This window comes from Anomaloglossus baeobatrachus, chromosome 4, assembly GCF_048569485.1.
Source record: "Anomaloglossus baeobatrachus isolate aAnoBae1 chromosome 4, aAnoBae1.hap1, whole genome shotgun sequence".
Taxonomy (NCBI): Eukaryota; Metazoa; Chordata; class Amphibia; order Anura; family Aromobatidae; genus Anomaloglossus; species Anomaloglossus baeobatrachus.
Genome location: NC_134356.1, coordinates 570,820,575 through 570,835,705, shown reverse-complemented (window position 1 = coordinate 570,835,705; position 15,131 = coordinate 570,820,575). Strand labels below are relative to the sequence as shown.

The 15,131-nt window shown below is 45.8% G+C and overlaps 1 protein-coding gene across 2 annotated transcripts in view; it reads left to right on the top strand.

Moving 5' to 3' along the window:
- AAGAB (alpha and gamma adaptin binding protein) overlaps positions 1-14,426 on the top strand; it is a 58,753-nt gene extending 44,327 nt beyond the window's left edge. Inside the window, exons 8-10 of one of the 2 annotated variants that reach the window (XM_075346065.1) lie at positions 228-332; positions 3,779-3,828; positions 14,031-14,426. In XM_075346065.1, the coding sequence (XP_075202180.1) occupies positions 228-332; positions 3,779-3,828; positions 14,031-14,105 (230 nt within the window). In that variant the 3' untranslated portion in view covers positions 14,106-14,426. The remainder of the gene's footprint in view (positions 1-227; positions 333-3,778; positions 3,829-14,030) is intronic. The other variant, XM_075346066.1, reaches the window with a different exon arrangement.
- Positions 14,427-15,131: the final 705 nt, after the last annotated feature.

Sequence of the window (15,131 nt, the reverse complement as noted above, 5' to 3'; positions counted from 1 at the left end):
TCTGGTTATCTGCGAGTCAGGTCACCTCTACTCAATTATAAACTAATATGTAAAGTGGATGTCCACTTTAAATAGACCTATCCACAGGTCTTGTAATGTTTCTTGCAGGTCCGAAGAGCACATTTTATTTTAAGCTGTTTTTTGTTGAGCCCGGTTTCCTCATCCTGATAAAATACACTTTGAAAAAAAACAAAATCACTGGTTTAACAAAGTGCTGTCATCCCCAGACCCCATTTTGGATCTTGATATTCGGGAGCTCGCCAGCCTGACGTCCGGGGAAGGAGACCTGGAAAATTTTGGACGACTTTTCAATAAACTTCAGGAAATGAAAGGTAGTATCTATCATACTGAAAATAATTTTGGGTTTCACACTTCGCACTGTTTCAATATGGCTAGGCTTTGCCAAAGATGGCTGGTTAGATAGCAAAGTTACTTTATTAAAGGGAACTCTATTTATTTGCAGAAATAGGGTTAATCTGCAGGTAAACGGCAATTAAATCCCGTGCAGCCAGGTTACTGGAAGCACCGACTACAGGAGAAAATGAAGTTTGGGGTGGAAGGGGCTGTAAAACTTCACTTTTTCCAAAAAGCCCGTAAAGCAGCATTTAAAGGGCATTTAGCTTCAGATTAATCCTATAGCTGCAAATAGCATTTCTCAAGGTGACGGACAGGTTCCCTTTACAGGGTTTTCCAGAATATGATATGGATATGGAGAGGGGGATGGTTTCTGTTTTGATTCACCTCTAATATTCAAAGTAGAGGTTTGCTGAGACCCTGGCCATATAAATAATCACCATTTAAAGGGAAGTTGTCAGGTCCCCTATGCCCTCCAACACAGCAGCATTCAGGGCTGTATGCCCAAATTCCCTCTCTAACCAGCCCTGTATAATGCAAATCCCTAATATAAAGGTTCAAAAACATACTTACAAACCTTGGTGTCCCTATGCTAATTTGGCCTGTGACTGTAGTCGCAGGGGCATTACTTTCCCCAGACTCGTCAGTCGTTTTTTGATGTTATCATATCCCTGTGGACGTGATAACGTAATTTCCCCAAACCGGTGCCACCACCAGCTCCTGGAAATCAGCTCATTAGGCCGTGTCAGGCGCCTCAGATGAAGGGTGGACACTTCTCGGCTTCATTAGGTGCAGTGCACATGATCAGAAGATTAGAGGACGGCTTGCATACATGTTTCTGAACGTCCGGTCATGCACAGTGCACCTAATGAAGCCCGGAAGCGTCCAGTCTGCTTCAGAGGCACCTGACACTGCCTACATGAGCCGCGCGCCTGGGCAACATTTACAGAATTGGGCGGTGACATCAGCTCGTGGAAATCGTGTGATCACGCCCACAAGGGCGTGATGACATGGAAAAAGGGCCGACTAGTCTGGGAATCAATGCCCCTGCAACTAGTCACAGGACTAATTAACACAGGGACAGCGAGGTTTATATGTCATTTTTTTAAACCTTCATATTAGTGAATAGCATTATACAGGGGGCTGGTTAGGGAGAGAATTTGGGCATACAGCCCTGAAAGCTGCTGGGTTGGAGGCAGGGCTGTGGAGTCGGTAAGCCAAACCTTCGACTCCGACTCCGACTCCTCAAATTCTCTTGCACCGACTCCGACTCCGACTCCGGCTCCGACTCCGACTCCGACTCTGGCTCCGACTCCGACTCCTACATATATTGCTTATAGTTAGGTGAAAAATGTATTGTAGTACATGAATATGTGTATGTGAACATCAGACATTTAATAATTTTTATGATACAATAATCAAGATATTTGGATAGAACATAAAATATATTTATTGGAATACAACTTTAGAACACAAAAAACTGTAATAAATTGTAAATATGTAATACACTATGTAATATACAGTAGATTACATATAAATCTTGTGTGTGTATATACACTGTGTATATGTATATATATATATATATTACATATTTACAATTTATTAGTTTTTTGTGTTCTAAAGTTGTATTCCAATAAATATTTTATGTTCTATCCAAATATCTTGATTATTGTATCATAAAAACAATTAAATGTCTGATGTTCACATTGTACTACAATAAATTTTTCACTTAAATATAAGCATTATACTAAATGTTATTATTTAGTAAAATATTCAGCACATTCTGCATTGCACTCCTGTCCCCAATTTATTATATATTTTAGGAGTCGGAGTCGGTGCATTTTATACCGACTCCGACTCCGACTCCACAGCCCTGGTTGGAGGGACTAGGGTACTGACAGGTTCCCAGCGTAGTTGCAGGCTGAATTTATTGGCTTATTCACCTGGCAATCTTGACTATTATCCACCAGATCGGCCTCATGCTAATCTGCTTTTGGCTTAATTTACAAATGGGGGTATTCCTCTTGAAAATGTGTACACAGTCACCGTGTAGTCTGTACATAGAAAAAAAAAATACCATCACATAACTAAATATCTGTGAGTAAAATAACTTCACATGTACTAAAATATGCACATTTTTATGTCCTAAGAAAGGAGTTGTCCTGTATTTTATTTATTTATTTTTTTATATAAAAAAGGCAGTGTATCCAATACTCACCAGATTGGTCCCCCTCTCACTCCATTGCCACCTCCTGGCCACAATACTCACCAGATTGGTCCCCCTCTCACTCCATTGCCACCTCCTGGCCACAATACTCACCAGATTGGTCCCCCTCTCACTCCATTGCCACCTCCTGGCCACAATACTCACCAGATTGGTCCCCCTCTCACTCCATTGACACCTCCTGGCCCCAATACTCTCCAGATTGGTCCCCCTCTCACTCCATTGACACCTCCTGGCCACAATACTCACCAGATTGGTCCCCCCCTCACTCCATTGCCACCTCCTGGCCACAATACTCACCAGATTGGTCCCCCCTCACTCCATTGCCACCTCCTGGCCAGCTGATCCCATGCTGTCTAGCCACTTGGTTAATGTGACACTGTTGAGGTCTACGATTGGCCTTTGCTCTCATGTTTTCAGATGGCAAACGAGACTGGCAGAGAATGGAACGGTGGCAATTGGAGCGCTGAATGGATTTGACAAATGACTATTAATTAGTTAATTTTTGTAAAGCATTTTCAGTCCTTAAAGGGAATCTGTCACCAGGTTTTTGCTATCTTATCTGAGTGCAGCATAATGTAAGGAAAGGGATCCCAATTCCAACCATGTATCACTTAGTTTACTCGATGTAGCAGTTATAATCCAAAATCAGAGTTGATGTAGCAGTGCTCCGAAAGCTTAACTCTACCCACAAAACAAATTAGCAGCTTTTTATATGAAATGAATATTGACAGTAAGCTGCTAATCAGTGCAGGGAAGTCAATGATAATCTCCTACTGATAAAACACTTGTTGGTTGTATTGAAACAACTGCACACATCTTAATAAGTGACATCTGAAATCTGTGTCAGCCCCAATATCATGCTGCCCTCAGACTACTTAGCAAAAACCTGCTGACTGATTCCCTTTTTAAATTTATTTTTATATTTTCTAGACTATCTTTTTAAAAGTAATAAGTGCTGAGACACGAGGGGCTTTAAATTTTAAAGCTGTACCAGTAGAAGTGCCATTGTAGCACATTGCCAACAATCACAGTGCAGATTTCATTTTTCCAAAAGGTGTTTAAGAATTGAATGCTGATCATTGGCTTCTATGGGCAAAAGGCCAGATTTTCGTTTTGACAAGGCTATAGATTTACAATTTTTACTCCCATTATGCAATTGCCATGTAACTTTCCAAAATGTTTTATTCTTCTCATCAGATAAAGCTGCCTCTTTGCCACACGAACAAAGGAAACTTCATGCAGAAAAGGTAAATTACATGGTTGTAATGCCTAGTCTATAATAATAAATACGCGCCCGTAGCCTGGACAGTGTGTCGCAGGCCCAAGCACAGATCCAATGTTTTTGTCTATTGTTAAGTTGATTGTAAAAGGGCCATATCTTACAAGATGTTTACTGCAATGGAGATGATATACTGGATAGAAAATGTTTCTGTTTTGCTGATATTGATCTTTTGTCAAACTTTCTTTAGTTGGATTTGATCATGTAAATTGAATGTGTGACCAGATTTACGTTACCCCATCTGCGAGCAGCATAAACTATGGCCAGAGACCGTGATTGCAACACTGAGTCACTTACTGATCTTGTAGCTGTAGTTTTGAAAAAAACAACAAAAAAAGTTTTATTTGCTGCAGCTCTATTAGTCTCTCAGTAATCAGCTTCTGCTATGTAGTCCTCGATAATCCTGAGCTGATGGGATTATCCATTCACAAGACTCTGGTCGATCAGCCAGGTCAGTGCCATATTTTTCGGACTATAAGATGCTCATTAGGATAAGACGCACCCTAGGTTTACACAGCAGGATTCACTAAACCATTACACACAGATGTCTATCCAGCCTCTGTTTGAAGACTTCCATTGATGGAGAACGCGTCGCCTCTTGTGGCAGCCTGTTTCACCCATTGACCACTTTCAACGTCAAAAAGTTATTTCTAATACCGTATCTGATCTGTATCTTCTCCCTTTCAGTTTCATTCCATTGCTTCTCGTGTTTCCATTTGCAAATGAGATTAGGGTTGAGCCCTCTACAGGGTGACAGCCCTTAATATCTTTCTGTTTAAAATATCAAGTCTCCTTTTAGCCTTCTTGTTTGCAAGCTAAACATTCCCAGATCCCTTAACTCAGTGTTTCTCAACTCCAGTCCTCGAGACCCACCAACAGATCATGTTTTCAGGTTTTCCTCAATCAGGTTTTCAGGATTTCCTTAATGGTGCACAGGTGATGGAATTATCCCCTGTCTAATATTGAGGAAAACCTGAAAACATGATCTGTTCTTGGGTCTTGAGAACTGGAGTTGAGAATACTGCTTTAACTGTTCCTCGTAGGACATAGTTTGCAGTCCGCTTACCATCCCGGTAGCTCTTCTCTGAACTTGATCCAGATTTTCAATGTATTTTTTTAAAATGTAATGCCCAGAACTGGGCACAGTATTCCAGATGAAGTCTGACCAAAAAGGAGTAGAAGGCTATAATTACTTCAAGTAACCTAGACTCTATGGTTCTCCTAATACATCCCAGAACTGTGTGCCCTTTTCTTTATCGCTTCATTGGGGGACACAGGAAACCATGGGTGTATGCTGCTGGGACTAGGAGGTGACACTATGCAAATAAGAAAGTTGACTCCTCCCACGCAGTATACACCCACTGACTGGAGCTGAGGAGATCAGTTTTTGCTTAGTGTCCGAGGAGGTTGGACACGCAGGGGCTGCTCTCAGCCCTTCAGGTTTGTATTGTTGTTTTATTAATATTTTCCCTTTGTTTTTCAGACACAGCTCATCGGGCGACAGGGTGTAATCGCTCACCCTGCTCTCCCACATAGAGACCGGTCGCACAGAAGTGGGGTCCGTCCGCCACTTCCGTTGTCTTCCGTGTCTGTCTGGCAGGACCCTACCCCCCTAACACTTCCAAGCGGTTTGGGGGGCATCCGCACAGAGGGACAGGCGGATGGTCCTTGCCCCTCTCCCCAAAGACTCTCTCGCTCCCGAACCTGATTGTGGGGTAGGAAGACGAAGACAGTACCTAGTATGGAGAGGTACCCTTCCGGTCTTCCCTATCCCCAGGACGACCGTCGAGATGTCTTCCCTTGCCTTCCAGGACGCATCCAGGATCAGGACAAGCCGGGACCTCAGGGTAAGTACTCTGCACTCCCCCGTCCCGGGTTATGAGGGGGAGGGATCCCGTCTATATAATCCCCGCAGCCCCCTCGCCATTTGGGTCAGGGGGTCCCATATCTCCCTTAGCGCCCCACCCCAGGCCACCCGTAGCTCCTGTAGTGCGACCTCTCTGCGTCCCTCCGATCGGCCCCCCTGCCGTGGCGTCCACTACCCGGCGTCCCCCCCCCCCACCCCCACCCCCCCCGGCGGCCCATCCCCCGGCGGCCTGTCGTTAAACTTTAACCCCCGGCCCCATTGCGGCCCGCAGCTCCATTGAGGCACGGCGTCCCTCTCCGGCGGACTACCTTCAAAATTTAGCCCCTGGCTCTGCGGTCCCATCAGTATCTGCGCGCCCTCCAGCCCGCGTCCCCAGCCGGTATTCTCTCCGCGCGCGCGGGGGTTTTTCAAATCTCCCGTCTCTTTTCCCTTCGCGCGGCCTCAGTCCCCCTCCGGCGTCTGACGTCATTTCCGGGCGCCAACTCTCGGCGCACGTCACTCCTGCGCCTGCTCCGGCCCTCCCCACCGGGTAAACTGCGCTGCCGCCGCCGCGAAATCTGACAGTCTCCGCCCGGGTAGGTTGACTCTGCAGCCGCCGCACCCGTGCTTCCGCCCGGGTGAGCGCTGCTCGCGCCGCCGCCAGGCCCGCTTCTCCGGCCGGGTAAGCGTTCCTAGCACCGCTGCGCCCCTCCAGGCCGTCGGTACCGCCACCGCCGCAGGTCCTCCCCGCAGGCAGTGCTGGACCCTGCGCTCCCCACTAGCAGCGATTAGGCCACTGCTCCCCTGACCCCGGGGTCTGTCAGCGTTCTCTCAGCATACAGTGCGCTACATCTGAGCCCTCCAACAGGCCCCTAACCCCCCTCAGGGCTCATTCTCCAGGGTACTGTTCTACCTGAACTACAGTCCTGTTGGTGAGGGAACAGGCCTTTTCACTAGGATACCGCCTTGTGAAGCAGCCGTATGTCGTACAATTTTATTGTTTTTTTGTCTGTGTTGTACACACATCCTCCTAGCCCAGATGTGCTCCTGATTTCTGGGTGTTCATTGTTATTTTGCCATTCTGTCTCCCAGATATTTACCGCCTATAGCACTAATTACTAATCCTAGGCGTCCAGCGGTATTATGCGCCTGTGGCACCACAGCATTCTAAATCTTCCCCAGGCTATTGTCCTTACTCCCGGTTATCCGTCAGGTTACGGATAGATTATAGCGCTCTACCCAGCAATCAGAAGTTCACATCTCGCTACACACGTTGTTACACGGCGGTCCATGACTTGGCCTTCCGTGATCGTTCCAGTGTCTCCGTGAACCGGTCAGTTTCTTTCCAGTGTATCCCATGCTTACGCCCTGTGTATTCATGTATCTGTCCTCTGTCCCACGTGTCAGTGTCTCTGCGTGCCACCTGACGGTTATAGTGCGCAGTTATCATCTGTGCACAAGTGACATCAGTGTGCCTGTGTTTCTTTATGTACTAGTCTTCATCGGTGTGCTAGTCTCCTACTGTCCACTATCCAGCGGACCAGCGTACCTCTTGGCACTGACCTGCTACTGTGTGCCAACGTCCCCCTGTACCTGTTCACTTCCCAGTGTGCCACTGTCTGCGTCAATCCTGATGTTCCATTACCCAGGTGCTTTGGGGAACCTGCCCGCTGTTCCGTGGGCCAGCGTTTCCACATACATTTGTTTGCTTTGGCGTATCAGGGTTTTCACAAGCCCTTACATTACTCAGTGTAACAGGGTTTCTATACGCACCTGTCTACTCCACTGTAACAGCGTTGTGTGAACCTTCCCACTGCTCAGGGGCTCAGGTCTCTATGTGCACCTGTCAGTTTCAGTGTGCTAAAGGGTTTTTTTCTATCAACCCGTCCGCCATTCTGATTGAGGGTTCCATAGACCTGTCCACTTGCCTGTGTACCAGTGTCTCTATATGTCGGCCCATCTCCCAGGGTGCCAGTATCCACTATCCAGTGTTTTCTCTATCCACCTACCCACCATCCGGTGTGCTAGTATTTCTAAGACGTACACTCTATATATGTTGTGTGCAGCGTTTCTATATCCCCCTGTCTACTACAGCGTGAGTGATTTGGGGAACCTGCCCTCTTACCTATGGGCCAGCACTTATCAGCACCAGAAGCCGGATACTGCAACAGGCTTGAGTGCCCTGTTCAGCCTTCCGCTCATCTTCGACTTAGGCGAGAGCTCCATCCACCACTGCCCCATGAGGCGGCCCGCCAGCAGCTGTCGCATTCAGTGCCAGGATTCAAGATCACTGATCCTGCCCACTATCCAAGGGACTAGCGTTTCTCCTGACCAGAAGCTGGGTACCATAACAGGTATGTGTTGCCCTGCTCACTACCCAGCAAGTCAAACATAATACCTCACCTGGCGGGTCAGGTATCTCCTTCATCTTTTTATCGGAGACGAGGACTGTGGTCTCAGGTACGGCAGCAACTGTCACATTCAGTGCCAGTATTCAAGGTCGATGATCCGGTCCGCTATCCAAGAGGCCAGCGTTCTCTAGACCAGATGCTGGATACCGTAACAGGTAGGAGTTGCCCGCTTATGACCCAGCGAGTCAAACGTGCTACCTCACCTGGCGGCTCAGGTATCTCCTCCTTCTTCGACTGACGCGAGGACTGCGGTCTCCAGGGATCCCTAACATGGTACGGCGGCAACAGTCATCAGGTCGCTTCCCAGTGACCAGTGAGTTTTCTCCTGCTTCAGACTACTCATTCAGGTAACCTGAAAGAAAGCCAGGATACCCTGGCGATCTGCAGACTTTTTCCTACCTCGCACCATACGGGTAACGTGTGGGTCGTGTGATTCACTCCCTGCAGCAACCACGGACCCTTTGACGCAGCACAGCAGCAGCAGCTCTCATTTGGTCGCCTCCCAGTGGCCTGGGACCCTCTCTGACCTCGCACCATTCCTCTTAGGTAGCCACATGGTAAGGTTTTTTCCTCTCTTGACCGTACACTGGCTGCATCGCTTCTTGAAGCAGCAGTCATTTGGGTCTTCAAATGAGGTAAGCAAGGTGCAGCTCTGTCCACTAACCAGTAGATTGTCCGTTCTACTTCCTACCACCGTCCCCGGATGGTTCGTGGTAATTCTGGTATCTGCCTATTCCTTGGTCTAGAACTGCCTTGGCCGCACCCCCCACTAGGGTTCCGACCAGGCACTGTAAAGGTTTAAAACCATATATCGTTACTTACATTTTCTCTCTTTCAGATAGAGATCAGATTTTCTTATTCCCTTCACGGTCAACAGGTGGAAGTTAAGAACCAGACACAGGATCGTCTAACCAGTATTGATTCCACGGAGGACCAGCTTCACCAAGGGACTTCTAGTATCCTGACTGCCCAGTCCTTGGGCCCACTCTTCCGGACAAGCTGTAAGGTTTCATATAACTGTCTGTCTACTTTCCACAGCAGAATTCTTCAGGGAGCCCTGAATGCTCAGACCACTGGGTGTTTCCACCCGAATACTCAACACTACAGCGACTGGTCCACGCCTGATCTGCCAATCTCGGTTAACACCTAGACATGACCTGCTTCCTTTTCAGGCCAAGAGGGGTCTTCTTTTCCCCTGCCCCGGGTCTCCCTCTGTTTTCCCCCCTATCGTAGTCATTCGGGTTGGCTCTTGGGGATATGCTAGTTCTCTCCGATGCACCTGACATACCAAATTCCGCGAACACTCGCCACCGCTTGGTCTCAGACGCTTGTGCATTCCTGCAAGTTCCTGCCAGACCATTTATACTCTCATATTCTCACTCATTTCCTTCCATTCGTCGTCACTCCTTGTTGTGACGTGATGACACGTTCTATAATAATAATACAAATTTTTCATTCATTCTTCCGTCACATCTTTCTTGCCACCTTCCAGGGATAGGCGTCACTCCCCTGGTCGGCTAGCGCTTCAGCCGACGACATAGTCCGACCCCTTTCTCGGAGTCCCCCTCGAAAGGGTTCTTCCTTCTTCCACAGGTCTTGTGCCTTTTGTCATTCACAGGAGCCCTCTCCCATGGAGGTTCTCCTTCCCATAATTCACCGCAATGGTCACCCAGTAACCGATTCCAGGGTTCGAGTTTCCCAGTCACATCATTATAGATGCTAGGACTCCCTTCACGTCGTAGTGAGATTTGGTTCTTGGAATTCCTTGGTTCCTTAACCTTGTCATTTTTCTCCGAACCTCACAGGTTCTCTTGACCACTTACATACACAGGGGAACTATTTCCCATATTATTTTTCCCGCCTGCAGGCTATTTTCTTCCACTAGAGTAAGATCACTTCTCTCAGGTGCTGTGGAATCAACAGGGCAGGTCCCCCTATGGCGGAATACCCTTCCACTTTTCTCAACTGTCTCGAATCCCTTGCTCCCTCTTAGGTGGTCGGTTTTCTGTTTAGTCATCCTGCGGCAATAATGGGCCAAGGTTCCTTTGGCCTCCGCTTACCTGGCACCTACCTCTACCAGGTGCACCAGTCTTTCGCTCATTCTTCCTCTCTCAAACGTAGTACCAGGGCCTGTCGGGCCTTTTCTTCTTAGCCTGACCTATCCCTGTCAGTCGCCTTAGTTCCTTAGCTTCTTACGTACAGGCCTCAGAGGATACAGTTTCTCCCTGATCATCCTATTACCCATGCATTTTACACTAGTTCTTAGTGCTCCCTAAGTACTCTAACTCCTCTCCTGTACTTCGGCCCCTGGCCGGGTAGGAGTTCCTTTCGGGGTCTAGGTCCAGGTTCCGGTCAAGTAATCTGGTCTCTCCTAACCCTGTTTTCGGGTTTTTTTCTCTTCCCACCCTTGGGGACTGCTTTAGGACGTCCCATGCTTTCCTGTGTCCCCCAATGAAGCGATAAAGAAAAGTAGATTTTGGGTACTCACCGTAAAATCTCTTTCTTGGAGCCTTCATTGGGGGACACAGCACCCGCCCTTTTCTAAGACTTTAATGGATCCGGAATGTGCTAGTTTTCAAGCTTCTCCTCGTACTGCTTTTACACAAACTGATCTCCTCAGCTCCAGTCAGTGGGTGTATACTACGTGGGAGGAGTCAACTTTCTTATTTGCATAGTGTCACCTCCTAGTCCCAGCAGCATACACCCATGGTTTCCTGTGTCCCCCAATGAAGGCTCCAAGAAAGAGATTTTACGGTGAGTACCCAAAATCTACTTTTTTGCTGCTGCATCACACTGTTGACTCATGTGCAATCTGTGATCTTATTATACCCAAGTCTTTTTCAAACGTGCTATAGTTTAGTTCTATTACTCCCATTCTGTAGGTGGTATTTTCAATTTTATTCCCCCAGATGTAGAATTTTGCATTTATCCCTGTTAGAATGATATTTATCAGTCGCTGCCCATTGTTCTAGCTTATCTAGATAATATAAATCCTTTCTCTGTCTGCATCGTCTGAAAATTTGATTAGTTTACCTACAGTTACCTTGTATAGATCATTTATAAAAATGTTGAACATTGGACCCAAGACAGAGCCCTATGGTACCCCATTTGAAACCCTTTTCCAATTGGATTTGTAACCATTTATTAACACTCTTTGAGTACTATCACTGAGCCAGTTATGAATCCACCATACCGTAGCCTTGTCCATTCCATACTTGGTCATTTTTTTTGAATAAGGATAGTACGAGATACTTTATTAAATGCTTTGCTAAAGTCGAGATATACTATATCTACCACATTTTCCTGATCCAACCATTCAGGGATTCCATCATAGAAGGAAACTAGTTTAGTCTGGCATGACTTGTTTGCTATGAACCCATGCTGGCTCTGGTTAATTACTATATTCTCATTTAAGTTCTTACATACATGCTGTTTAATAATTTGTTCAAAGATCTTTCCTGGTATAAAAGTAAGGCAGTAGTTTTCTGGCTCCATCTTCTTTCCTTTCTTGTAGATTGGGACAACATTTGTCCTTCTCCAATCTTCTGGGACTTCTCCTGTTCTCCAAAAAAGTCACAGAATCTTCAAAGATTCTGGCTAGTGGTTCTGCCATTTCCTCTGCTATTGCTTTCAGTACCCTAGGATGTAATTCATCTGGTCCAGGAGATTTAAGTTACCTAAAGGCCCAGTCACACTAAACAACTTACCAGCGATCCTAACAATGATCCAACCTGATAGCAACTTACCATCCCTAGGAGGTTGCTGGTGAGAGGTCACACTGCGACGCTCCAGTGATCCCACCGGCAACCTGACCTGGCAGGGATCGCTGGAGCGTGGCTACACGAGTTGCTGGTGAGCTCACCAGCAACCAGTGACCAGCCAGCAGCGCCGCGTGGAAGCGATGCTGCGCTTCGTAACTAAGGTAAATATTGGGTAACCAACCCGATATTTACCTTGGTTACCAGCGCACACCGCTTAGCGCTGGCTCCCTGCTCTCCTAGCTACAGTACACATGGGGTTAATTACCCGATGTGTACTGCAGCTACATGTGCACAGAGCAGGAGCCGGCACTGACAGCGGCGGAGGCTGGTAACGAAGGTAAATATCGGGTAACCAAGGTAAGGGCTTCTTGGTTACCCGATGTTTACTGTGGTTACCAGCGTCCGCAGAAGCTGGCTCCTGCTGTCTGCACATTCAGTTGTTGCTGTCCGCTGTCACACACAGCGATCTGTGCTTCACAGCGGGAGAGCAACAACTAAAAAATGGCCCAGGACATTCAGCAACAACCAACGACCTCACAGCAGGGGCCAGGTTGTTGCTGGATGTCACACTCAGCAACATCACTAGCAACATCGCTGCTACGTCACAAAAGTTGTTCGTTAGCAGCGATGTTTCTAGCGATGTTGTTTAGTGTGACTGGGCCTTAAGTATTCCATGACTATCTCTCGCTTTATAGACTGTGTGGATTATTTTATTGCTTAGATAGTACATTGAAGATCAGTTGATGTTACCTTTGCTTTCTTAGAGAACACAGATGCAAAATAGGAATTTAAAAGTTTGGCTTTCTCAACATAATTCTTGATCACTTCACCCTATTGTTCCTGTAAAAATCCTATAGCATCTTTGACTTTTCGTTTTGCTTTGACATACCTCCAAAAAAGGTTTTTTATTGCTTTTGGTCTCCCTTGCAAGCCGCACTTCATTATTGGCTTTAGCTCTTGTAACGCTTGCCCTGCAGTCACCATTATATTCTTTAGATATGCCCCCCTTATTTCCATTTGATAAACACTTGCTAAAAAGGAAAAAATAAATGTATAAGTTCTGTGTTCATCCATCCAGGTCTCTTTTTAAATGCTTCCAATTCTTCCTTCTTTTAGGGATTGTTACTGATTGTGCAGTGAGAATTTCATTTAGCAAACTCTCCCATCCTTCTTGGACATATCTGTCCTTTAGAACATTCAGCCATTGGACCTGTCCTACTTTTTCTGAGTCCATTAAAACCTGCCGTTCTGAAGTCCACCTTTTTAAAGTCTGAGTCCTCGTACAGTAGGTCTTCCTCCTTTTGAAATTCAAAATTTAAGGATAGCATGATCACTGCCTCCTAAATTCCCAGCCACCTTTTTATTTCCTCCCTGTTGGTAAGAATTAGGTCCAAGATGGTAGATCCTCCTGTTAACTCTTCTACCTTTTGAAAGATAAAGTTGTCAGCCAATGAAGATACGGAGTTTGTGGGCCCACTACTTTTCCTGAGAGAGATTAACAACAAATATATGGATAATTTAAAAATCTCCCATAACCACTATGACATACTTTTTTGAGACCAAAGACATCTGATGTAAAAACAGTTCATCCGTATCGTCGGTCTGTCCATATGGTCAATAGTAAACCTACAATAGTGTCCTTTATGTTCTTCTCGGCTTGTATTATTGTTTTACCTCTGCGATCCGGTGCTGTTTTGTCTGTATACTCTGAGCTGGGTATGATCAGATCATGTCCCTGTACGGTCAGACACAGTCATTACACAGTACATAGCAGGGGCACAGCTATAAAATTCTCAGGTCCGGAACTTTTTTTTTTTTTTGTTAACCCAGTCAATATTGGAACTTAGTATTATTTCGAGATCTGTTGATTTAAAATGTACAGTTCTTTGATTTCTGGAGTTTTAGAAACAATGTAGTTCACTGTTCTGAACGGCTGAGATGATAAAGTATTAGTACCTCCAATCATCATGACCTCCATGTAGTCAACCAAAAAGTCCCTGGAGAAACTTCTGCGATTGTAAAAGCAACTGAAAGTGTGCGGTGTCTCCCAACATCCGTCTTAAAGTTTCTTTCCATCAATATCATTAAGTGTAACATGAATTGAGGCAGAACTACGGTACCTGTTCCTTAGACCTTTTATCTTTTGTTTCAGGTTGCCAAAGCGTTCTGGATGGCCATTGGCGGAGACCGTGATGAAATTGAAGGCATTTCTTCTGATGAGAACTGATAAAAACAAGCGTGGTGTATTCGGCCGAGCGGCCATGAGGAATAATGTCGTCACATATTTCTGTTGTGCTTATAGTAGTTGTTCCTCACTTTTTGTAAATTTCCTTCATTGTAAGGAATTTAATGTCTCCCATATGTATAGTACATATTCTTATCAGTGATCCCCTGTCTATTTATTAGAAAGAAACAAATCTGAATAGACTATTTTATATTCATTCCCACATCCTTGTTCCGAGGTGTTGGGGAAACCATGATATGTTCTGTATGTAAGTGCGTCCATCCAGCCTTGAATCAGTATTGATAAAGACTAGTTCTTCTCCAAGTGTGCTCTGTGGTTGATAAAGAGGCGATTTTCAGTGACTCTAATGTTTTATATCACTGCTAAAATCTAAGCTTGATATTCAAGCTCCCTTGACTTGAATGGGGCGCTGCAACACTGCATTATTAAGATGGGGTTCAACCGTAAGCGAGTCCTATACATAATGATACGGCCAAGAAACTATATTTAAAAGGTGCAGTGACGCTTACTATCGTTAATAATATTACAGCTCCAGGTGGGCCCATCTGAGTGCAGGACCCAGGCCATCTGCCCCCTCCTAGTAGCTACGCTTTTGGGACCTAACTGATCATTAGTTGCTAGCATGTCCTAGCAATATGCCATTACTTTATAGGATGGGGGGTGGGGGATCTCTAACTGCGCTCGAACATATTCCAATTTTTCTGATAGAGTTCTAACTTTAAGGGCTTTTATAATTTTTTTAGCCAAGCTTATAAACACTATAAACCTGACTGCATCTTGGATCCACACAGAAATAAATTCAGTTATCTGATATATACTCCTCAACATTGGAATCAAAACACCAGGAACAGGGTAGGTGATAACTTACTGATATGTGGCTGTCCGATTTCTGGGACCTGCACCGATCCTTGGAATGGAATCACAGTCACAGATTGTGTAAAAACTGATGAAACGGATCATTTTTTTTTTTTTTTTTCCCATGCCAAAGAGAGAGAGAGAGACCTCATC